The sequence below is a fragment of the Colletotrichum tamarilloi genome (genome assembly GCF_030869305.1).
Source record: "Colletotrichum tamarilloi strain Tom-12 chromosome Unknown Scaffold_11.1, whole genome shotgun sequence".
Taxonomy (NCBI): Eukaryota; Fungi; Ascomycota; class Sordariomycetes; order Glomerellales; family Glomerellaceae; genus Colletotrichum; species Colletotrichum tamarilloi.
In genome coordinates this window covers 111,942-135,020 of record NW_026849394.1, presented here as the reverse complement: position 1 = coordinate 135,020, position 23,079 = coordinate 111,942, and the positions used below count along the sequence as shown (strand labels likewise).

The 23,079-nt window shown below is 50.7% G+C and overlaps 4 protein-coding genes across 4 annotated transcripts; 1 reads left to right on the top strand and 3 right to left on the bottom strand.

The window, feature by feature from the left end:
* Positions 1–11: 11 nt before the first annotated feature.
* CTAM01_04554 (telomerase reverse transcriptase) lies at positions 12–4,076 on the bottom strand (the record flags this gene model as incomplete). Its single annotated transcript, XM_060520584.1, has 9 exons — positions 12–150; positions 222–330; positions 440–607; positions 703–771; positions 845–1,724; positions 1,782–2,243; positions 2,293–3,038; positions 3,096–3,600; positions 3,654–4,076. The coding sequence occupies 9 exons, from the start codon at positions 4,074–4,076 to the stop codon at positions 12–14; spliced, it is 3,501 nt and encodes a 1,166-aa protein (XP_060384538.1).
* Positions 4,077–9,421: 5,345 nt separating this feature from the next.
* On the top strand, positions 9,422–15,566 carry CTAM01_04553 (RhoGEF domain-containing protein; the record flags this gene model as incomplete). Its single annotated transcript, XM_060520583.1, has 3 exons — positions 9,422–14,239; positions 14,290–15,384; positions 15,450–15,566. The coding sequence occupies 3 exons, from the start codon at positions 9,422–9,424 to the stop codon at positions 15,564–15,566; spliced, it is 6,030 nt and encodes a 2,009-aa protein (XP_060384537.1).
* Positions 15,567–16,071: 505 nt separating this feature from the next.
* CTAM01_04552 (uncharacterized protein) lies at positions 16,072–16,182 on the bottom strand (the record flags this gene model as incomplete). Its single annotated transcript, XM_060520582.1, has 1 exon — positions 16,072–16,182. One exon carries the CDS (start codon positions 16,180–16,182, stop codon positions 16,072–16,074), a length of 111 nt encoding a protein of 36 aa, XP_060384536.1.
* Positions 16,183–17,220: 1,038 nt separating this feature from the next.
* Positions 17,221–18,735, bottom strand: CTAM01_04551 (developmental regulator VelB; the record flags this gene model as incomplete). The annotated part of the gene is made up of 6 exons (XM_060520581.1): positions 17,221–17,488; positions 17,547–17,814; positions 17,873–18,165; positions 18,226–18,305; positions 18,362–18,416; positions 18,476–18,735. 6 exons carry the CDS (start codon positions 18,733–18,735, stop codon positions 17,221–17,223), a joined length of 1,224 nt encoding a protein of 407 aa, XP_060384535.1.
* Positions 18,736–23,079: the final 4,344 nt, after the last annotated feature.

Genomic DNA, 23,079 nt, shown 5'->3' with positions numbered 1-23,079 from the left:
TTCTGGTTTGTTCACCCTCGTACGTACTTCCTCGCCCGGGCCGTCTTCTTGGCGTCAAGAAGCCCTGTCTCCTTATCGATCCATGACAATACCGTCGTAAAGTTTGCCTGTTTCTTTGCGAGAATCATCCTCACTGCATCGAGAGCGAGCCTTTGAGAAAACCATTCAGTAAGACGGCGGGATGTCCACAACAATGTGTCAGGGGCGGAAGAAATACATACCACGCAACCTGCGTCTTCTCCACGGCGCAATCATACTCTGGATACTTTTCCCTCCGAGACTTGCTCGTGAGCAGTCCGTAAGCGACGTCGATTACTTTGGCCAATGTCTCTGTGAGAAGTCGAAATGGGTGTCGTTAGTCAAAAGGGTGTCAAAGTAAAGGCCAGGATTGAAAAAAGGCAAGTATGGTATGTTGGAGTGGGATAAGGAATACACATACGCATGACGAGCCCGTCACCAGGTCGTTTATTGGTTGGCAGACAGCGCCAGTACGCCCACATCTTCTCGGCCGTCTCGGCAAAAGCCTTGTGGAGGTTGGACATGACGGTTTTGAGGGTGTTGTGCTTGGTGTCGTAGAACATAAGGTGGGACTGGATTTTGAAGGCGTCTGGTGGCAGATGACGTAGAGGTTAGCTGGCGGGATTGAATCGAATTTCAAATGAGTGAGGGTTGGCTATAGGGAAGCAAGGTTGTGGGACGTACTCAAGACTCTTCTTTGGAAATTCTGACCGGGCTTATTCCCGTAGTCCACTGTCAACGCATTGGAAACCACTGATGGCAAGGTTAGCTTACTGCGTGGCGCTGCTTCTCTTACCTCCTTACGACGGCGACACGAAGAGCTTACCTGTATCTTTGATATGACCTCGATCTTTGACAATGTCAAGGGTATCACAGTCGATACCCAGTCCACAATAAGGGAATTGAGCCCCATCCGGAAGCCTGGCTACTCTCGTACCACCCAGGTCCATGTCAAAGTTGACCAAGGTCTTGTTGGGGCTGACAGCGACGCCGTACTCGGGTAGTCCGCCATGCATGACCCGGACGAACCTGCGTGCCTTGGCCTGGTCCGTCGTGATGAGAAGAAAGTCGTCAATCAGCCTCAAGAGCAGGCATTCTCCACTCTCCTCTCCCTGCTCCTCCCCTTCAGACAGGAACGACAGATGCTGCGCCTCGAGGTCGGCGTAGAAATAGTTGCACAGAGCTGAAGACAATACAGAGCCCTGGGGGATACCCTTCTTCTGCCTGTAGAACTTCTTGCCCACCTTGACGAGGTTCTGCTTGATATGCGATGCCATCAGAGCCATCAGCGCGTCCGTTTCTAGCTCCTTTCTCATGGTGTTTCCCACGAAGACGGTATTCTTGCGGTTTATGCCAAGACGCCCCTCCACCAGCTGCGAAAAGTCAGTGGTATCGTTGCGGGTGACGGCGATGGAATGCCACCGCCGCGTGACTGTTGATACAGCATTCTTCTGATGCCGAGAATCCAGTAATCCGGCTTTTACTTCGACGTGCTTCTTGATGATGTATTGTTCTTCATTCGGAATGTTGTCCATCAGCCTGATCACAGCCTCCTGAGGGATGGTGTCGAAGGCAGACTGCACATCTACCTTGGCAAAATAGAATACCGGCCGATGGTCGCCAAATCTGGCATTGAAGGCATTTAGGCGATGGTAGAGATCACCCACCGAAAACATGGATGATCCGAGCCTGGAGGGATTGCTTTGCTACAAAGGCCGTTAGTAACTAGATGAATGACACAGAAATTGGATGATGAGGGTTACCGTTTCGAGCTTGAGCATGGAATGTACCGGGCCCAGTACAGTGTTTATGCTTGGGCCGAGAACAGAGCTCCTGCCCCTGATCTCTGTTCGCCTTCGCAGGTTCGTGATCGGCCGCATACCCTTTCCTTTGGGCAGAAGCCTGATACGACTGAAGCCCAGCCGCCTGGAGTCGAGTATTGCGGTAGCCTGGTCAAGCTTGATCTCCTCAAATATGTTTGTTCGAAGACTCCCCATTGCTGGTTCTGCGACGTATCGCCAAACGTCATGCCGGAAGAAAAAGAGACGGTAGCGGTGAGAGCTCGACTCTGTGATGTAGAAGTTGCTGCGCAAAAGGGGTATCAACAGCGAATCAAAAATGTAGTACAAAAATTCATTCATAATCTCATGTCGTTTCTTCATGTCAGTCAAGCTGGTTTTCTGGGCTTTGATGCCTGGAGGCGCCAGCCACTCCATACTGGTAATCTTGATGAATGCGTTAGACAGAATCCATTAGAACCGGAGGACTGCTTACCTTGAGCCCGTCTGCGAGCTCACAGAGGGATATGGCCTCGAACCTCCGCAATTTGACAAAGTGATCGACTTTCCTCAGTATTTGACTCTTGTTGTAAGTACCGCCTTCACCAGTGCCCCACATCTCATCTGGTATGATCTTGGCCAGTACAGCCTGACAGAATGCGGAAACATGAGCTGCGGGAGTTGCCAAGTCAGTGATCGCATCAAACGTGGGCAGTAGCGGAGGCGCCGCGGGTTGGTGAAGCTTGGGGCGGCTATGTGTGCTATTTCTGGGAGCACCAGATGTAACAGCTGTATGGTTGTCTCTTCCCGCCACCGGTGCAGGATCAAGTGTCTTGGACTGCTTCACCGGCTTTTTTGAGACAGATTTCCGGGATTTGAAGTCAACAGCAGAAGGACAGTAATGCCGCAGTATCTCAGCGTAAGCACACCGACCGTGGAGAAGTTGTAGCCTCTGCACCAGTCGTTTTGTGTCTCCGCGCAGCCTCTTTGGAAGCTTGATATCCCGTCCCTTGAACGTTGACGAGATTTCGTCTTCGCGGAGAGTATAGTCTGCAAACTTTTGCGACGTCTTGGAGTGGTCAATTTTGGAGGTGAAGGCGTTGTGTAGGCCGAATTGTCGAGGGAAGATATACATCATGACTTTCAGCGTGTTGCGCTCGTTCGCCTGTGTGGTTCTTGATCTCTCTTCTTCGGCGGTTGCCTGTTCTGGATACGATAGACGCGGACAACGACTTAGAACATCTGTCGGTCGGAGTCAGAGGAAGTCTCTCTTTGTCTTTGGATCGAATGTCAACTTACGTATGTGCCGCAGTCCATACTGAACCGTGCCCTTAGCGGTGAGAGCAGCTCGAGCGTAGAGCATGCGATTTCTGATAAGGTTGATTTCAGACGGGAGCCGCTCCTGAGGTATGGGTGGCGGCGTTGTGGCATCTCCTTTTGTCTGCTTCTTGCTGTCCTGGTTCGCGGCTATGCCCGTCTCTGACATGGGGATACCACTGAGCTGGTACATATTGCCGTGACCAGCTCTCACTGGGAGAAATATCGCCGTATCAATGAGGAGATCTATCATGATCTGCTCGCCTGATTTCCCGAGCAGCATAAGTACTTGTGGCCAAGGGGCTTCTTTTAGGGCCTGCACGTAGTGATTCGGGTCAACTGCGATCAGCCCCTGAATTCCGCTGTCGCGACCGTGGCCTTTTGCATTGGCAATGTTCTGAGCCTGCCTCCTGAACCCATCGCAGAGGAGGTGCTTCGGCCAAGCAGCGTGTCTGTTGAATATTTGCCACACCACAAAGTCAACGATCTGTGTTTGACGGTCAGCCTTAGAGACATATTGGTCGCGTAGCAGTGGCCTACCTCTGACTGCGAGGAAGTAGCTTGAGCCAAACCTCCCGAGAGAGACACAGCCGAGTCGTCGGCTTTCTGAGAGAAGGACCGCCATTGCGCCCACCGAGAGTCAGCTTGTGCCTTAGGGCGGTGTTGCGTGCAGACCAAGGTTGAGTCTAACAACGAAGAAAGCTCCGGTCCAATGTCGTGGTCTTGAATGCGTGCCCACCGTGCCTGGTCTTTTCCCAACGCTGTAATCTTCTTGCGACGAAGTCTCGAAGACCCTGGCAGTTTAGAAAGCAGGTACCCGCGAAGTGTCTGCACGACATCATAGTGCTGTTGTAGAAGCGTATGCCTGACCTGACCTTTTATCTGGATCAACTTTGATTTTTTGCCCTCGGATTGCTCATCCTCTGGCCTCTCAAGTGCCAGGGACTTTCTCTTGGTCGCCATAATCGTGGCCGGATTTCGCGTCAACACTGACAAGGAAGTAGACATGTAGTTGGGTTCCTGTCCTCATGTGAACCCCACGACTAGGTGAACAGGGATTATGAGAAAGCCACTGTAAATCACCACCAGTCCGAATCGCGCGACCTGACCCTCGCGCTAGAAGGTGTCATCTCAATCGGTTATGCAAGTCATGTATGGGAGGAATGCCAACAGTGAGAATGCGGAGGCCAGATCGAGGATCAGACTTGTGCTCTGTCGTTGATCGTAGTTGGTGGTCGACAAGCGCGACAGCTCAACGCGTCTTCGGTTGGACCAGTGTATCAGGTAATTAATTCCTTTGGAGGTTTAACAGAGTGAACGGAGGACCTAAGCCTGCTAAGGTAAGAACCTAAGTAACCTAACGGTAACCGGATAAGTTGCAGCAGGTACGTATCGCAGCTTGAACGGTCGGGAGTGCACGTACTGATTGGCTGATGACTGTGAGGTCTGGGCTCAGTGAGCAGTGGGGAAAATGGGACGACGGTGCACGTCCTATACGATCTGCCGAACATGGGCGCCGTCTTTTAATGGTAGCTTTGTGGCTTTGCCCTCTTTGCCCTCGTTGGAGACTTTTGCTGTTTTTGACTCGTTATCGACTTTTCGCTCGATGACGCTGTTTGTGCACTGCTTACTACCGTAGGCAATCCATCCGTAGTGCACAAACAGCCAACCCTTCAGGAGTCCAAAGTGCAGGGCCCCTCGACGCTCAAGCCACTGAAGGGGGCGCAAGACCGTGGGAGACCGTGGACGCTAAGGCACCCCTGGGGGCTGGTGAGACGATTTGTGGTCGTGGGGGTCCACCAGCTCCCGTCACCTTGCGCCGTGCGGTGGAAATTCTTCAAGTGTCAAGGCACGATAGGGTTGGGCGGGTTTGTCGGCCTCTCAAACTTGCCCTGGTCTCGGGAGTCACACTCTGTTAGGAGGGTGCTGTACGCAGTATCCGTAAGGTCACGAGGTTTACTATGTATGCGTTCGGATAGCCTGAATGAATCAAGCCCTGCAAGTGGACATTCGTTGCTTGTGGATTACCTTACGTATTTCAGTCCAGACTATGGAGTAGCCACCGCCGGCATTCAGCTTAGCTCAGATATCTCCAAGGCGTTATGCCAAGTATGTACGCTGTACCAAGATGCATCTGCACACTTGCAGGGCTTACACTACCTCCGTCTAACCATAATGTGCATCGTCACCTGTTAGCCTGGCAGTGCCTGAAGACTAGAGCCCGGCTGAGCTTTACTGTGCATGCAAGGGCGGCGGAAAGCGGGCGGCGGCGCGCGGTTAGGAGAGTTGTCCTGCGGTGCTACGTTGAACCGACTTCCCCCCCCCCCCCCCCAATATCCCGTAGCCCGGCTCAGAATTGGAGTGAACGCCTGGGGGAAAGGGTTCCTTGTCTGTGGAAGAGACGGTTCGGTATTGTTCACAGGAACGAGCCACTTAGCTGGGCCGACGTGGATCGCGTTTCATAATAGCCAAAAGAATTTCTGCAATCAGTGTATTAGTGTCCTTGTGAAGTCCCAGGTTGTGCCTTGTATGGGTCTTCCTTTCTGATTGTTGTTGTTAATGTTCCATACTATACCAACCTTGATACATTAATGACAATAAGTAGCTGGAGAGAGTACGGTATTTGACAGCGTCAACACGCAGATAGCCAAGCCTGTAGAGCTGACTAAGCCATTCCCTGAACTCACGTCTTGGATGGGAGAGGTGGGGGAGCTACATCATGGAAGGTCGAGCTGGGTCGGCCATCCATCCATTGAAAGCCCTGAGCCCTCAAATCATAGTAGCATGTCTTAAGCCAAGCACAGACTTCGGAGTTGCATTGAATCATTGGCGGGACTTCCCTGCCTCAAGACCGAGAGCGTTGGATGACTTCTCTGCGTCTTCTGCCAGAATACGAGCTGCGCCTGTTCCCCAACTTGTCCTGTCTGCCTGCGTAAGCCCGCAGGATGCAATGCAGCGGCAAGTAGGATTTCTTGTCTCAACGACCGCCGCACCCCGGGTCATGACCGCGTACAGGTGGTAGGCTGTCTGCCAGCCTCGAATGACTCCAATACGGCGACATGGTGATCACGGAGCATTCGTATGTACGTAAGTCGATAGTAGCACTGATATAGGTGCCCGGGCTTCGAATCCCAACACAGTTCCCTCGCTCCCCTCATCGAAACGAATCCCCCCAGTGCCCTGCGGCCTGCGCATATTGATCCCAAAGCAGATCGGTTGGCGTTTGGCTATCGGCCACAGAATCAATGTTCAGCCGCATTGGGCTGTTGAGCGTTGAGCCATCTGCATAGGAACCTTGAAGTCATCCTGTCGTAAGAAAGCAACTTAACTCTCTCGGATGTTCCAACCCGGGACCTGGAAGGACTTGGCTTGATTGCAACCCCAACCGGCAACCACAACCACCACAATCTCGGTCTCGACCCGACTTTGACCGTTTCGGGACGAGGTGCGTTGTTATGTTATTTCCCGCCCACCTCCACCTCCGTTGTCGGTGCCGAACGGATGGATCATGGAGGAAGGAAACTTTGATAGAGCGGTGTCTTCCTGTACCTTGCGGAGTATGGAGCACGTATTTGTCAATATATTTGACCTTTGCTTGTCCGTGGCTTTGATCTAAGCCTTGCGGTACAGCATCGTACCATCGACGAGGGTTCCCAGCTTGGAGATTGACTCCTCTGACCTCGTGGAATGCTTGCCAGTTTGCCGTCATTTTGAACATCCGCAGCCAATCATCCATGAACTGCAAGAGCCGGGCCCCGCCGTTCTCTGGCTTCGGTTACCGCCCAAAATATTGACCGATTGGTAGTGACGTCTGATGTTGGTTGTGGCCGTACGATCTTGGCATTGGAATCCAAGCTTCTTGTCTCTAAATCGTCTTTTGGATGTTTCTGTGATTCCCCTCACTTCTTGTACCTCGCGGGTGGAAAGGCTTAGATACGGGGACCGTCAATGCACTCCAGGTGCATTCCCCTTTCTCCAATGTCTCGCGTTCTTACTCAGACGCCGCAAGACCATTCTAAGACGGGACGAAGCGAGGGCCAAGGGACGCACCGGGGTTTGACTTTGTGCTGCGAACGAACAAAACGTTGCCTCTTTGGAAGGGAAAGGGGCGTATGGCCGTATCGCAGAGGAATTTACCCCCGCAAGACGATAGATCCTGAATCGTTCGAATCGAGATTGCCTTTTGTTTTTGTTGCCTGCCGGCCAAAGCGAGCAATTCGAGATGGAGAGGCACAGGAGCAAGAGACGGATACTCTGGACAAAACACAAACTTCATCAATCTTGTAGTGGAGTTTAGTGTTTGTTGCTCTGGGTCTCTCTGGAGACACAACCATGCCCATGCCATGTTTTCCAAGGTCCAAACAGTCGAGTGGAGGCTGACAGGGAAAGACGGACATTTTGCAAATTGACGTCTTATTTTCTGTACGCAGTACTTCGTACCTCACATGGTACTCGTAGTACGATGTACCTATGAAGTAGACGACACCGGGTGTCCGTAATACCTTGTGCTTTTTGTCTTTTTTTGCTCCGTGGTTCTGATGCGATTCGGTCAAGAAGTACGTACTTTGTGTCCGTACCTGAATGTGAACCTGGATGCGACACTGGAAGTTGCAGTCAATTTTGTCTTTCTGTTCCTCTCTCCTACTCTCCACCACATGAACTTACTTTGTCTCTATCGATGCCAGAAACGCTGTTCATTTCGTTGGGCTTTGGTGATAATTGCTTTCTATTCATGAGGCAGACATACACTTGATTAGGTATTATATGATAGTTCCAAATTGTGTGCAGAGGCGACCCCCTTGGACCCTGGCCCGGGTCTCACTCCCTCTTTCCCGAGTGTCCGGGCAGACCTACCGAACTGAATCTAGTACCTGCCGTCATCCCCTCCCTTTCTTTCGCGTCTCCCTCTCTAAGAGGAATACCTGGGCAGTTCCCCCTCCCTGACATGCGAATTACTGCCAAGCTGCCCGACCAGTTCGTGCTCCGTACCTTGCACGCGACGTTCAATGATCCAATCCTGTTTGCTTTTCATCATGTCCCGGCTGCCACTCTGAGTCTCTGACCGAAGCGCATTCATCTTGACCGATTGGACGATACCCTCACCTTTCGCATCTACGGTCCCCACTTGCCGTCTCAGCTCATCCAGTCGACCACGACCTGACTGCATGATACTGCGCATACTCTGTACACTACAGTCTACGGATGCTCGTCCGCTGCTTCCCACAGGTCGCTAATAAATTTGCAATTAGCAGAGACTTCTCTGCCTCGCTTGTTGCAAAAGAAGCAGGTGTAGACGGGATGATTACGTGCCGTGCCGACCCAGACTTGCACCTGCCTTGTAATTTTGCGATTTTGGTGTAGTCGCAAGAATGAAAGGCACTGCGCTAATTCTGCTCCTCGTTCCTTCCCCGTACCATTTCATATCCTCCCAGGTTTTTTGCCATCGTCAACGAGTGTCTTTTTTTGAGGTAGATAGGAGCTAACAACTACCTTACCAATGAAGACGATGGCTCCTTCTCGCTTTCCCACTACACATACACCACGCCACTAGGTACCTCGAGGTAAGGTAGGCGACACACACATGCGGAGTATACACACCTCTCCGGCCCCTCTACTCTCTTCCCCCATCTGCCTCCTCACTCACACATATTAGCGCGGATGGAGAAGGTACCGGTATCCTCCTCGTGCCTTCCCGCTTCGCACTTACTCAGTGCGCTAAAAAGGCAATCTGTGTGGTGTGTGCAAGTGTGAGTGTGCGTGCACGCGTGCGCCTACGTCTCTCTCCGCCTCTCCCTACCTGCCTAATTACCTACCAACCAACCTACTATCTTGACCTTTCCCGTTGGTTGCCCTTGCCTTTCACCTTCCCACCATTCCAACCTCGCTCTTGCCATCCCATCTCGTTGCGTCCGATTCATCGCCTCACCACAAGACCCCCCCGGGAAAAGGGACAAAATTAACACAACCGCGGAAAAGGCACCTGCAGATCTCTCTTCGTCTCGACTCCAGCAAAAGTATCCAATCTCCATAAAACCCCCACAGAGCAAAAAGTCGCACTACACTCACGGCCTGCTCCTGCGGCGGCCACCCATCCATGCATTAAGATTTGCTGTCGATAGGCCCCAGACACTGCCAACGCTCTCCAACCAGGGACTGCCCGTCGCCTCTCCAAACTGTCGCTGCCCACTCAGCTTGCAGGCCAACACATCAATGCTTCCCAACCCAAACATCCCACACAGCCTGCATGGGTCTATGGAATTCTTGACGACCCAGTCCACCCGACACGCCTGACTGATGTTCAGGCCACAATGGAAGCTGGCAGTCCAGAAGACGAGGACCGCCTGGCACCTGCGCTCAATGTGCAACGCCAGGTCCATCTCCAGCACCACCAACCGCAACCTCTAGCTTCTCCTCCTCAGTACCCTCACCAGCTTCATCGTCAACCCAACTTTGACTCTCACTACGACCATCACGACTCCGACTTCGACCTCGATTCCGATTCCGATCGTTACCATCGTTCATCCCAGACCCCCTCTCAGCAATCTCATCGCCATTACATCCCTAGCAGCCCCACTGCCAACGCCTTCGCTCTCGAGAACTTGGATGCCTCTGCCGCACACACGGCTGGGGCTTTCGCCGCCGCTGGTCATGATCACGATTCAGTAAACCCGGATGATTTCTACCGAAGCTATCGAGGCGTACAGTCGTCAGATCATCATCGACGAACCCCTTCTTCAGATTACGACTACATGGCGACCTCAGTATCTCGAGCTCGCGAGAACCCGGCCATGCGGCCAAACGGCATTGGCAAAGATCCAAAGCACCCGCCGGCTCCCGCAGGCCGCACGCCCTTGCGCCCTTCGCAACGATCTGCTTCTGCTCCTGTCGAACCCCCAATTGGCGCCCCTAGAACAAACACAAATCGCAAGCCGAGCGTCAAGGACTTAACCAAGAGATTTGATCAGCAGACCTCGTCCCCAGCTCCTTCGATGCCCAGAATCCCTGTGCGAGGCGTCCCTATTCGACCGACCAGAGCCGCGACAAATATCGACAAAACTACACCTAGTGGAAGCGGGTCAACATCGTACTCTACACTGAGGGCCTCGACGAACCGTGAACTGACACCTGATACTAGCAGAGGAACGGCCACTCGAACACAACGAACGAGATATGTCGCCGAGGATCAGTTGTCAAACAATTCGCAATCTTTCGCCAGTCGAATCGCCAAGCCGCGGAATACGACTTCAGCTACGGGCATTGCACACGCATCCAAATCTATGACAAACCTGCAGCACAAGTCGCCTTCTTTACCACCCTCATCTCCGAGAGCGCCCGGTCTGCTTTTCGGCGAAATTCTTCCAGAACAGCGAGATACCTCGGCCGTAGGATTTGGAATCGAGGGTTCGGGCTCACGGCCGCGGCGGACTTCAGAGTCCAGTATACATGTGGCTAAGCTCCACCAAAGGACGAAATCCGATCCTGACCTCGTCGAGCCGGCTTCCCCAACCGATTGGTACCGATCCGTAACAACACAGTCGAATAGTTCAACAGGACATTCGGCCCCCAATGCTAGAGGTCATGTTCGGGCACATAGTGATGTGGCCGCGTCAAAGGCTGGAGCGCCCTTGGTGAGAAAGGCTCTTGCATCACGACCGATGGCAGAGGTCGAGCAGTTTGAACGAGCAGCATCACCTACATCGCGCCTGCCCGTTTCTGTACGCAAGTTGGCCAACTCAAGCGACTCGAACAGTCCGCCATCAACACGGGAAAGCTCTAGAGCTAACTCTCCGTCGACTTTCAAGCGCCCGCCACCCGCAAGTAAGACAAGTCGGACAACTACACCTGTTAATCGTGCCAAGACACCTACTCGAGCGAAAACACCTACGCAAGCGACACCAGGACGGAAACCTGCGCCTCGAGGTCTTGTGACCCCGAATAACAACACCCGTCTCACTGCATATGTGGCAGCACCACCTCCGAAACTATCTCCTCCACTGCGCAGTTCTCGACCTCGGCAATCTGTATCGACAGCCACTACGGCAAGTTCGCGCTTGAAAGCCGTTGACAGGTCCAAGTCGCCGCATAAGCCTGCACCAAAGCAGTCCCTGAAGCCTGATGGATCAACGACGAGAAGACGAAAGATCTCTGTGGGCCCTATCGACTTTGAGCAACGGCGCGAACACATCAGACTAGCGTATACTAAGTCTATCCGCGATAGTCAGGTGCGGGATGCAAAACAGGCAGCGGCGCAACGCAAGAAGGACGAAGAATCTGCTGCTGCTGAGGAGGAAGAGATTCCGCCGGTCCCGCCGATCGAAGCCGAATCGCCTCCAGTGGATAATAGCGAAACCTTCGAGAAGCCGTTGGAGGAACTCTCTGCAGCACCGGAACCGTCGGTGCAGCCTCCATCGCCTGCGCAGTCGCCTCAGCCACTAACCATTTCGACGATATTGCCACCCGTCGTTTCCCTCTCTCCGCCTCAGCCTCAAGCTGCAGACTCCCCTACGCTGGGCATCCCGGGCAGTTTCCCGGCCTTGAGCCCTCCTTTTGAGAGAGAGGAAGGAATTCCGCAATCCGCAATCTCGGCCACTTCGGAGACTACCGAGTTCGATAATGAGCCACAGGAACTTCCAGCTGTGCAGCTAGAGCCCGCGCAACCTCCCACTGGGCTCGGATTGACGATCGTTCAAGCCAATGGCAACCACGAGCAGGCTGAATTGGAAGAAGTGCGACGTGCGCCAACCCTTGAGAAGAACGAGGCTGAGGAAATTCAGCTACATTTGTTGGCCGAGACTACCGAAGTCGAAGAGCAGCCCCCGCCGTCAGCGCCAGAGAAGGCTGAAGCCGATGAAGAGCCTCGACCGCCTACGCCAGAAAAAGCGGAATACCAGTACCCATTCGAGGATGAGTCCGCAGGGGACGACGCGGTTTCGATCAAGATCTCGTTGGAACCAACATCTTCCCATCAATCGCCTGAACCGAGCCCGACGAGAAGCGAGTTCGATGAACCGGTGGTTCCTGGTGCATTTGCCAGCTCGCGGCCGATGTCTGAATACGAGCCGATTCCTTTCTCGAGCCCGCCATACGAAACAACAGTCAAAATCCTCAGGCGGGAATCTGAATATGACTCTCCTAGACAGGAAACAATTCCTTTCCCAAGAATGGAGTCGTATGATGACTTTGACGATCAGAGTCAAATGGGGGATATGGATGGGTCCGTGTGTGATGTGTCTTACTTCCACCACAATACGGAGAAGGATTTGGGATCAGCAAGCGACACCCTCGAGAAGCCTGAAGACTTCTACCATGAGCACCACAAGGATAATGACTCGTCTCAACGAGCATCTACTTGCGAGTCCTCTGATCCCCAAGATGATCCTCATAAAACGAGCCTCGAAAGCCAGCAAACTCCCGATACGTCCCGCAGCCTAACGGTTCCCTCCATGCATGCGACTGTGAACCGGACCAGCCAGCAATCCGCATGGACTGATTTCTCGGTCGACAGCGACGAACCCATCCTTCACAGGATCTCGGCCTTTGACGATGTCCTCCCAATCCCCAAGCCGCCCTATGCATCCGAGTCGGCTTTTGGATCGGGCTCTAGCAGAGACTCGTCCGCCCGACAGAGTGAACATTACAGCCCTGACTTTGCGCCATCGGATACAGCAGCCGTTCAGCCGTCCCAACGTGCGACCATTCATCAGCTGCCGGAGTTGGATACTGGAGATGGTTTCTCGGTTCCTTACATTGATGAGAGTCACTTCCCAGCCCGCAAGGTAGATCCTACCTTGCCGCGGCCAGAACATGAGCCCCCACCAGTCCCTGCGTCTACACGAGTCCGCGACAGGCGAACAGCAGCTAGCAGCATCTACGCAGACACACTTCCTGGAAGCACCCTTGCGGGCTCTTCTCGGCGTCAGAGCGAAGATGCATCGCGCCCCGTCTCAACCACCCAATCCATCGACCACATGTCGATTGAAACCAGGGAGTATTCTCTTGGCGGCCAGACTCCTGTCGAGTCGATAGCAACACCCAGTCAGAAAGACGGACCGATCGGAAAAGAGAAGCACCGCCTAGTGCAACGACGCAATGTGATCAGAGAACTCGTCGACACCGAGATGGTCTTCGTAAGAGACATGAATATTGTGGAAGAGATCTACAAGGGCACCGCTGAAGCTTGTCCACGACTGGATGACAAAACCATCAAGCTCATTTTCAGAAACACAGACGAGATTATCACCTTCCACACCATGTTCTGTGCTCAGCTTAAGGAAGCTGTCTGCACTGTCTACGTACCCCACGGTAGGCGTTCTCCTTTGCCGAAGGAGGACTCGGTTGCTTCGGAACAGACTGGGAACTCGTCCACGAATCAAGTGGCGCCAGAACTCGGTGACGACAACGATAGAGCCACGTCGCTGGGTCCTCTCTTCAAGAAGCATATTGAACAGATGAGGTTGGCGCATGAGGGCTTCCTCAGAAACAGCGACCATGCGGCCAAACGCTTGATCCAAATCCAGCAAGATCCCACCGTAAAGGTCTGGCTCAATGAGTGTAATGAAGTGGCCAAGGACCTGACTGCAGCCTGGGACCTGGACTCTCTTCTCATCAAGCCCATGCAGCGAATCACCAAGTATCCCAATCTCATCCAAGAGCTTCTGCGACACACGCCCGAGGATCATCCGGACCGAGCCGAGCTGTTGTCAGCCAAGGAAACCCTGGAGTTGGCAATTGTCGAGATTAACAAGACGAAGAAGAATTTCGAGCTTGTTGGGCAAATTGTTGGCCGCAAGAGGAAGGAATCCGATGTCAAGGCTGGATTTGCCCGAGCCTTTGGCAAACGTGTTGATAAACTTCAGGCTGCAAGCTCGAAGATTCCCGAAGATGCTGTATACGCCAAGCTCCATGAGAAATTTGGCGACGACTACCTTCGGCTACAAGTTGTTCTCAGAGATGTGGAGTTCTACACCCGACAGGTCAGCGCCTACGTGCATGAGTTCTTGCAGTACCTGTCCGCCATGGAGCTTGTGATGCGTCTCCAACCTGGTAGCTATCCGGAGCTGGAGAGTAAATGGGTGCAATTCAATGTCTCGATGAGAGATATTGAGAAGATTGCCCTAGAAGATTATGTGAGCAATCCGTTCAAAAAGCTATGCTCCAAACACTAACAACCAAGCAGCTCCAGCAGGTTCGCAAGCATGTCATTGAGCCATTCGAGCATGTGATCAAAGCATATGGTAACCCCTCGTTGGCTATGAAGAAACGTGCGAAGAGACGGCTTGACTATGAGAGAGCAGAACAAATCAAGAAAGGTGGAAAGACGGTAGACGCCAGACTTAAGGAGTTGGTGGAACAGTACGACGCCCTCAACGAGACCCTTAAGAAGGAGCTACCCCAGTTGTCTGCCTTAACAGAGAGGATTGGAAACATTTGTCTGGGCAATTTCGTCAACATTCAGGCGAACTGGTACTCCATCTGGGTGGAAAAGGTCAAGAAGGTCACCGGAGAGACGGGGCCGCCACCAGAGGTTTCCGACATTGTCTCTGCCTTCCAAAGGGATTATAAGTACGCGCAGGAACTCTTTGCCAATGTCGGGATCCTGAACCCTGCATACAGAGGAAGGACATCGCAGTCTACTACAGCTAGCACCGACGATGTCACGACCAAGCACCGACCCCGGCCAGCTGAGATACAATCTCCGCGAGCCAGAGGCCTGTCAGTCAACGGAGACCATGCCCCGATGTTGCCGACACCAGACTTTGCCAAGCGCCACAGCGGCCAGTTCACTCTGTCGCCAAGCACTACACCACTTAGCCCCCATCAGTTCCACTACCGAGACTACTACGCCGGTGCAACTGCTCAGCGGCCTTCAGTGTCTGCCTCTCCAGTTACGGGTGACCAATCACCTGTGCCCCGTGCAATTGCTCCACCGCCCAGCACTCGACCTGGCACTGGTCGAAGCTACGAAACGAATGGTCTCCCGAGACAGAGCTCAGAGTCGGCGTCAAATAACAGAAGAGACTCCAATCCATCACATCAGTCCCAGCATGTGGGCAATGAATCTAGGCGCTTCTCTGGCCTGTTCCATTCAGCACTGCCAATGCCCGATGGAGTCGAGGAAGGCCAAAGATCCTCACGCGCATCGTCACGTGAGCGCACCCCAGCTGGGAATGGATATAACATTCTTTGGCTGGCTGCATCGTTATTCGAGTTCAATATTGAAACAACAAAGCACGAGGCTGGCTACCCGTATCTTACGTACCAAGCCGGTGAGGTAAGTACATGACTTCCAGTATTGTGCGCGTGTGGTAAGAGCTGCCAGACTGACCTTTTTGATAGATCTTTGATGTTATTGCTGAAAAGGGCGAGCTATGGCTTGCCAAAAACCAAGATGACCCTGACGATCAAGTCGGTTGGATCTGGTCCAAGCACTTTGCGAAACTGGCCGATTCATAGAGCCTCAGCACACGCACAGCTGGCGTTATCAAAAGTACCCAAGACTATTGATTTTCTTCACCCATGGCCAGGCTGATGTCTGCGTGCAGTCAGGCACGTGTGCGTTGACAAAGGCTTGAACGCTCAAAAAACCAATTGAGCCGGGATGGACTCATCCCCGTGGCTTGTATTATTGCTCATGAAAGGACGTTAGAAGCTTGTCCCATGACTTTTATTCCACTTGAGAGTAAAGTCAGGGATTTGTTCATAGGGGGATCAAAGGTGGATATGATCCTCGACCTGTACACCTCTTCCCCCTTTCTTCTCCACCCTAACATGTTTCCCTTTTGTCTTTACTTTTTTCTTGCTCGAGATGGAAACGAGAGATGGCGTTTGATACAGGCGACACAACGAGGTTTTGACGGATGGAATGCGAATCATACAGCTGAAATCATGTTCACAGTGGCTTTGCTGCCCCCGAGCGAGAGGGAGCAGAAGAAGGGAGGTTCAGCAATGAAAAAAAACTTTAGGGAGTGTTGGAGCGTCGTTCAGTCGAGAAGTCCCGCAAAGGGAAGGAAATGGCAAGGCAGGGCGTGATATGGCGTTGGAGTTGCCTCGCAGTCAGAACTGCAGGCATCAATTTTTTGTAGGCTTTCAATATCTAAATGGGAGACAATGTGTCGGATTTTTAAAAGGAGCAAAAGGCCGCGGTGTTCCGTTTCGGTTGGCAGTGTATGAGATGGTAGTTTTCGCGTGCTTTGTGTACCTCGTGAATGTGCTTCTGACAAAGTGGCTTTGATGAGTGATTTCGAATAGGTAGGCTTCGAGCAAGCTGGGCCCGCCACCTCACTCTTGATTTTAAGAAAAACGATGGTTCAAAAGATTTCTACCTAATACATTGTCAAGCGCGCCTCGAGGGAAACTGTTTATAGGTGCCTACTATACGGAGACGTCCTGCCTTTCTCTCCCCTCGATTCCCGCCGTCTGATCGGATCTTTCAATATAACAAGCTTTCTGCCTGCCTACTTTCCTCCTTCCCCCCCCCCCCCTTTCCGCGCCCTCCAAAGCTGATAGGTATGCGTTCTCTCTTGGGACGACCCGACCCCACCCAAGGAAAAAAAGGACGCGGAAGCTAGTGAACGTTACCCGGCCGAGTCGGAATGTGGGCAGAGGGAGATCTGGGCCGCTGGGCGTGACGGACCGGACTTCCCACTCGAATCCTGATCCTGTATCCTGCAGGGGGGCCTGTCTGCCTTACAGGAAAGGTAGGTAGGACGTTTTTTGGTGGTGCTCTCATATGAATAATGAGGGTTTATTCCAACTTCCTCGGCACGATATCTCACGCGGCAGACACATTACAAATCTAATCTCGGATTATTGAACTTTGTTTTTTTGAACTTTTGAATTTTTCTGAAATTTTCCATGCTGGCGCCAAAGAAAGGCACATAATCCAATTGAGCATTAATACAAGTTACAAGCTTTGCTTGCAAAAACTCCCACTGGCCGGGAAAATAATCACACTTCATACCACAGTGACGTGACCGTCCGATACGCCATTTTCTGCGTACTGTATCCTTGTGCTGTGATATTGCACCTCCTAAACTCCATGCCCCTTTGATTTCTTCATGGGACAAAACACACGTACGGGGTGCGCCGGATCGTTCGCCTCTATGTGCTACTGATAGGCTTCGTCGTCATCGTCACCGCCCTTCTTCCCGTCTGCGGCACCCTCCTTCCTGATGGGGATCTTGATGCCCTGCGTTGCGAAACATTTACTGAGGGGAGTACTCTCGCAGACACCGGGGAATTTTTTGGCCGAGTACACCTGGAAAGCGTCGCTGAAAGTTGCAGCGAGAATCGGGGCTTTGTGCTGGTTTACCATGGATCCGTTTGGATTGGTCGCGCCCGGGGGCTTCGCGATGTTGACAAATGAGAAGCGCAATCTTGAGAGTAACTAGTTAGTCATGCTGCTGATATATCGAATCGCATAAAGAAACCCACCTGAAGTGGCCTTCGGTTCTCACACTCAGGTCTTGCATGATGAACCAAACACCGACTTGATCGTCTACGTCGTTGAGGCGGAAGGCACTAGAACTGACGCTTCCAATGATGTTTCTTGTAAACATTCCTTGGGGTTGGCTCGCTGCCATGGATAGCGACTGGCGGTGGCCGTACGCCATATCCGCCTGCGAGGGCACGGGGCCTGGGTTGGCATGTTGTGGATAGTACTGAGTTGCCGGCGCAAACCGAGAATTGGTTGACTGGTATTCTACACCACGAGTCAGTACGTTAGAAGAACAGAGCAGTCACATGGTCGGGAGACTGACGAGGATAGTTGGATCCAGCTGCCATGCCGTAGCTTGGCATCATGTGCTGTTGGGGCTGCGGCGGTGGCGGTTGTTGGCCGTATCCCATGGGTGCTGATCCATAAGGTTGCATATCTTGGTAAGGCTGCGCTGGCGGCGGGTTCATGGGGTCCTCGCGCAGCGCCGTGTACGAGTAAGGCTGTGTGGTCGATATCGATGCTGTGTTGGAAGAGTGACGAACGAGGTTCACCTCCTGGGTGCCATCTTCTGACCACAAGTCAACCTGAATAATGTAATGTGCCGAATCGATATCGCTGTCCGCCGAGGTTAGTACAGCAAATCAAAGATGCTGTGGTTCGTTGCGCCGCACGTACTTTGGGTTTATTTCTTGGCCAGTCTTCGCATCTCGCACGACAACTTTGATACACGGAGGAGGGGTAATCGGCCGGCGATCCTGGGGTAATTGTTAGTGGGAGTCGCGAGTCTTAGAAACGGCAAACGTGAGCATACCTTGTCACCAAACCCGCACATTCGCGCTCGCTGAGGCTGCTGCACAACGACGAGCCTGGCAATCGCATTGTTAGTTCAAGTGTTTCGGTGCTTTGCAAGAAGCGCGCGACGTACTCGTATTTCCTGCCCAAATCATCCGTTTTTGAAATAGAGGCTGGCACGGGTGCCTGAGCCGGAGGGGGCGGAGGCGGTTGGTGATGTTGAGGTTGATGTTGCATAGGCATTCCGTTGGGCGGCATATTGGGCGGCATGTTAGATGGCAAAGGCGCTGGTGCTGGATACCCCATGGGAGGAAGCTGGGGCATCTGGTTCGCGGGATGTCCAGGAGGCATGGGGTGGTAGCCGCCATTGGGATGCTGATGACCGTAATTCATGGTTGGGGTATTTGAGAAATCAATTAATCGTGGGATGGCAGGTGTCGGTGATGGATTGTGACAGGATCTTGGGAGATCGGATTATATACCTGGGCCCGGGCGGGTATACAGGTGTATGGTGTTTTTGGGTTTCGGGTTTAGATGGTTGAGCTTGTGCCGTAGTAATAAGGTACTGCAAGGTAGCTCCAAGAGTGCAGAGACGTGACGGGACAGAGCTAAGGTAAGCAAGCGGCCGAACAATTGGAGAACGGGAGCGACAAGGTGAAGTGGAGGGGGAGGGGGCGGGAGCTGAGGGGAAAGGAGTGTTTTGGTTTGCCGTTTGGGTGAGACCGAGCGAACACCCACTCGAATGCTTGCTTCCCGTCGACCATTCAGCTGTAAGCCCGCTCAAGTAAGTAGTGGGTCGGCGGGCAGCGGCGGGCAGTAGCCTGCAAGCAAGCTGCCTTTTCGTACATCGTACCTGCTGCGTAGCTGTTCGTCCAAGTTAGGTATCGAGTTTGAACAATCCTTGGCTTCTTTAGATATTGTTACACTGACAAAGATCTCCTTGAATGAATTCCGAATGATGCTTCTCTATTTCCTTCCTGCCATCAGTTTGCTCTCATTTACTACATCTGATATTCAAGAGTCGTAACAAATCCCTCGAAATCCTTTGTGCGACCTGGTTTCCCGCATGAATGCTTCCGAGAGGTCTTCCTTACTCGTACCGGACGTCTCTGGCCGTTTCTGGCACGAAGGGCAAGGATGATTCAGCAATGACAGTGGTTCGAGCCATGTTTCCACCAAGTACGGTACCTATGCGACACTCTCGCGACATGGAGAGAGTCAGGAGGACTTTCACGTGATTTCCAGCCACCAAACCTAAGCTTGGGCCATCTGATCCTCTCTAGCCACAATATAGCGGTGCAGAAAGTGTAGCCAAGCAGATATGTGGCGCTGCTGACTACGTGTAGCTGACCTAATCATGGTTGCACTCGGAAATCTGCACCCTCGGCCCCCGCCCTTCAACCCCCACGACGACACACATTAACGGTGGTGTTCTAGAACCTCCGTTACCTAACGACTTCCACTGGAGATTATGTTTTTTAACTAACACAGCTCAAGGCAGAGGTTGAGGTAGGTGTATATTGACACCTAACTGCGAGAGGGTCATTGGCGAGATCGTTCGGATAGATAGAACAACCGCCGTTTCCTACCACACTTTCCTTACAACGTGACTTTGGAAACTTACCTAGGCATTCGTAGAGGGGCAGGCAAACGCAGAGAGGGGGCAACTCGAGCCGTCACTCGGTAACGTGAGCAGCTCGTGTGAGAACCCAAAGCAGCAACAAGGACATCCCTTGATGACGATGCTCTTCTTCATGAGTCTCAATGGACCCTGGACTTTGGGAGACCAATACGACTGCAACCTGGGCCCAATGTCAATCAGCAGTACCCAACTACCGGTCATCCAAATTAAACCAAAGGCGACAGGTTGCATTGTTCGTCTGACCCCGTTTCTGGTCCCGTAATCGCTCATGACTTGCAGGCAGTGCAGCACCGATTCCGGGCTGGATATTAAATCACCGCACTATGGGCCTACGACGCTTGTCAGGATCGAAGTCGGAGATCCGAGATGGGACCCGAGTAGACAAGCTCACGAGTCACGGACTCGTAGTGTGGAACATGGCTCCGCCTGCTGGCTAGAGAGAGCCCCTCTGCCTGGGCTGTCAGTTTTGACGTCTGCCGTGATGGGCTTGGCTGCGGGATGTCTCTTGACTCTTCTGGGCGGTTGGGAAGCTTACCATACCTCACCTGGCATCTCGCATCCCAAGGTTTCCTTAGTATGGAAGCAACAGCGAGAGTCTTGGGCTTGGAGCGGTCAAAGCTCGAGCTCGATTCCGACCAACTTGCGTGGCGCGGCGCCGGCGCCGTTGCCGATGAGGGTCCGGATCCACTTTAAGTCAATCTTGCTCGCTCAAGGCCTCGGTGTGATCGGAGCGCCAATCCGTAAAAAGACATCGGGTGAGAAAATTTCTCCCCTCGTCCCGTCCTCATTATTCAACTCTCCAGCGCCGTGACTGGGAAGTCGTGGGACAATGGCTGGGTGAGTGCCATGGTTGGGGAGAAAATACCAGCCATTGCACGTTGTGGTTTCCCCGACAATCATTCCGAGTCCGAGAGGGGCCATCTGGAAATAGTGTAATACCTCCACTGTTGTCAGTTGAAACTTGAAAGAAAAGAGGAGGTTTCTTGTCTCATGGAGAAGGTTGGACAGGGTCAGATTGAGCACAGACAAAAGACCCCTGGGATAGTGGCAGGCAAGTAGAACTTGGCCAAGATGCGTACGGAGTAGATACATAGTCCTGAACTGTATAGTAGCCTGAGGTAAGTATCCTCGTGGTGTTGTCTCCGGAGATATGGAATGGTCTAACTAGACGCAGGGAAATGCTTGCTCACTTCATAGTTCACACTGAGCATTGCCCGAGGGTTCGGACAGTGCTTGAAGCGAAGGCGGATATTCCCGGACAGTAGGTAAGTGATCGGACTTGAAACCGTGTTGGGCAACTGTTTCGCAGCGAATAATCTTCGACTGCGGCTTCAGCGCAAACATACCTTACCTTGCGGCTATGATGGGTATTCATAGGCGCGGCGATCGCTCAGGATTGTCCTGTGACCTCATCCAACCTGCTGACGATCCGAGATCTGAAGGTGCTAGCGGGTGTCGCTGGTGGTGATACACCCGCCAACATGACATGTTGCCGTCGGCAAGATTGTTCGGGTAGGATCCCTGAGTACGGGAGTAACGGATATCATACGGAGGTGCGTCTCAATAGTCCTTGCAGTGGCTGCCAAGCCCAACCCCTGCCACAGACAGGGGAGTCGACAAGGGGCTAGCTAGGGTGTATATAAGCAGCAGAATTCGGCTACTATAATTATTATTAATTATCGTTAATTTTATAATAAAAAAGCGTTAATTAAGGTTAATTAGTAGCTATTTAATAGTATAATTTAGCCCGTCTACCCTCTTTATATTTATTACCGCTTTTTAATATAATTATTTACTTAATATAATAAAATATCCTTTCTATCTATTTCTAAATTTCTTTTAATAATAATACGTATTAATACTCTTATTAATAACATATTACTTCTACTTAGGACTTAAGTACCCCCTTTTTAATAATCTATTTTTTTATTTATAATTAATAAGGCTTAATAAGATTAAGGTTAAGTAAATTACCTAGTTAAAAAAGCTTTTATATTTTAAATAAGCTATAGGTATAATAAATAAAGTAATAGTTATAAGCTAGCGCCTTATCTTTTTATATAATTAGATTACTAAGTAATCTTTTAACTTAAAAGAATAATTTAAATAATAAGATCTTTTTATAATATTTATATTAATTAATTCCGCCCTTACTATTCTATACTAACTTATTTAATTTCGTATTTTAATTAAATTAGGGCTTATAGCTTAGTAAGTTCCGTAAGCTTATTTATTTTATACTACTTTTAAGCTCTTATTATTAATATTAAATAGGCTCGAGCTTAGTATTAAACTAAGTAATCTTTATTTTAATAACCTTCTTTTTAATAATAGTTTTAAAAATTTAATAATAATACGGCCCTTTTTTTTTATATATAAAAAAGCCTTAAAATATAAATTTAAAATAACCTTTTTACTTTTTTTATATATATTATTTAATATAAGCCTTATTTAAGTAGCACTAAAGCTTATAACTACTATAATAATAATTAAAAGTAACTACGGTCTTATTTAACTATATAACCCGCTTCTAATTATTAAGGGTTTAGTATTAATAATTAAAGTACTATTTAAGTCGCTCTTATTATATCTTTTTTATTAAGCCTAGTTTATAAGTTAGCTTAGTTTTATAAAAACTGTAATAATAAAGGATTTACTAAATAGTTATTATTAATATATTAACGCCGTCGTTTTTTAAAAGATTTTTAATAATATTAATATAGTTCTTTTTATAATTATACTAATTATAGTAAACTTTATAAATAATAACATTATTAACCTCTTTAATTTATTTAGTTAAGTAGCTATTTTAGGGGGCATTTTTATAATAAATAAGTTAAATTAAAAAAATAAGAATAGCTAAGTTGAATCCGTTCTTTTTTATATAAGTAAAAATATTAAAAATAGTACGGATTAGAATTCCTAGAGCTTAAAATATTTATTTAATAATCTACCTAATTATACGACTTTATAAAATTAAAATAACTACCCTAATACCTAGATCTAGTTTCTTTTTTATTAATATTTTAGGATTTATACTAAGGGGAAAAAAAGGGCTCTAAAAATAGCGATTTAGTAATTTTAATAGTTTTAGT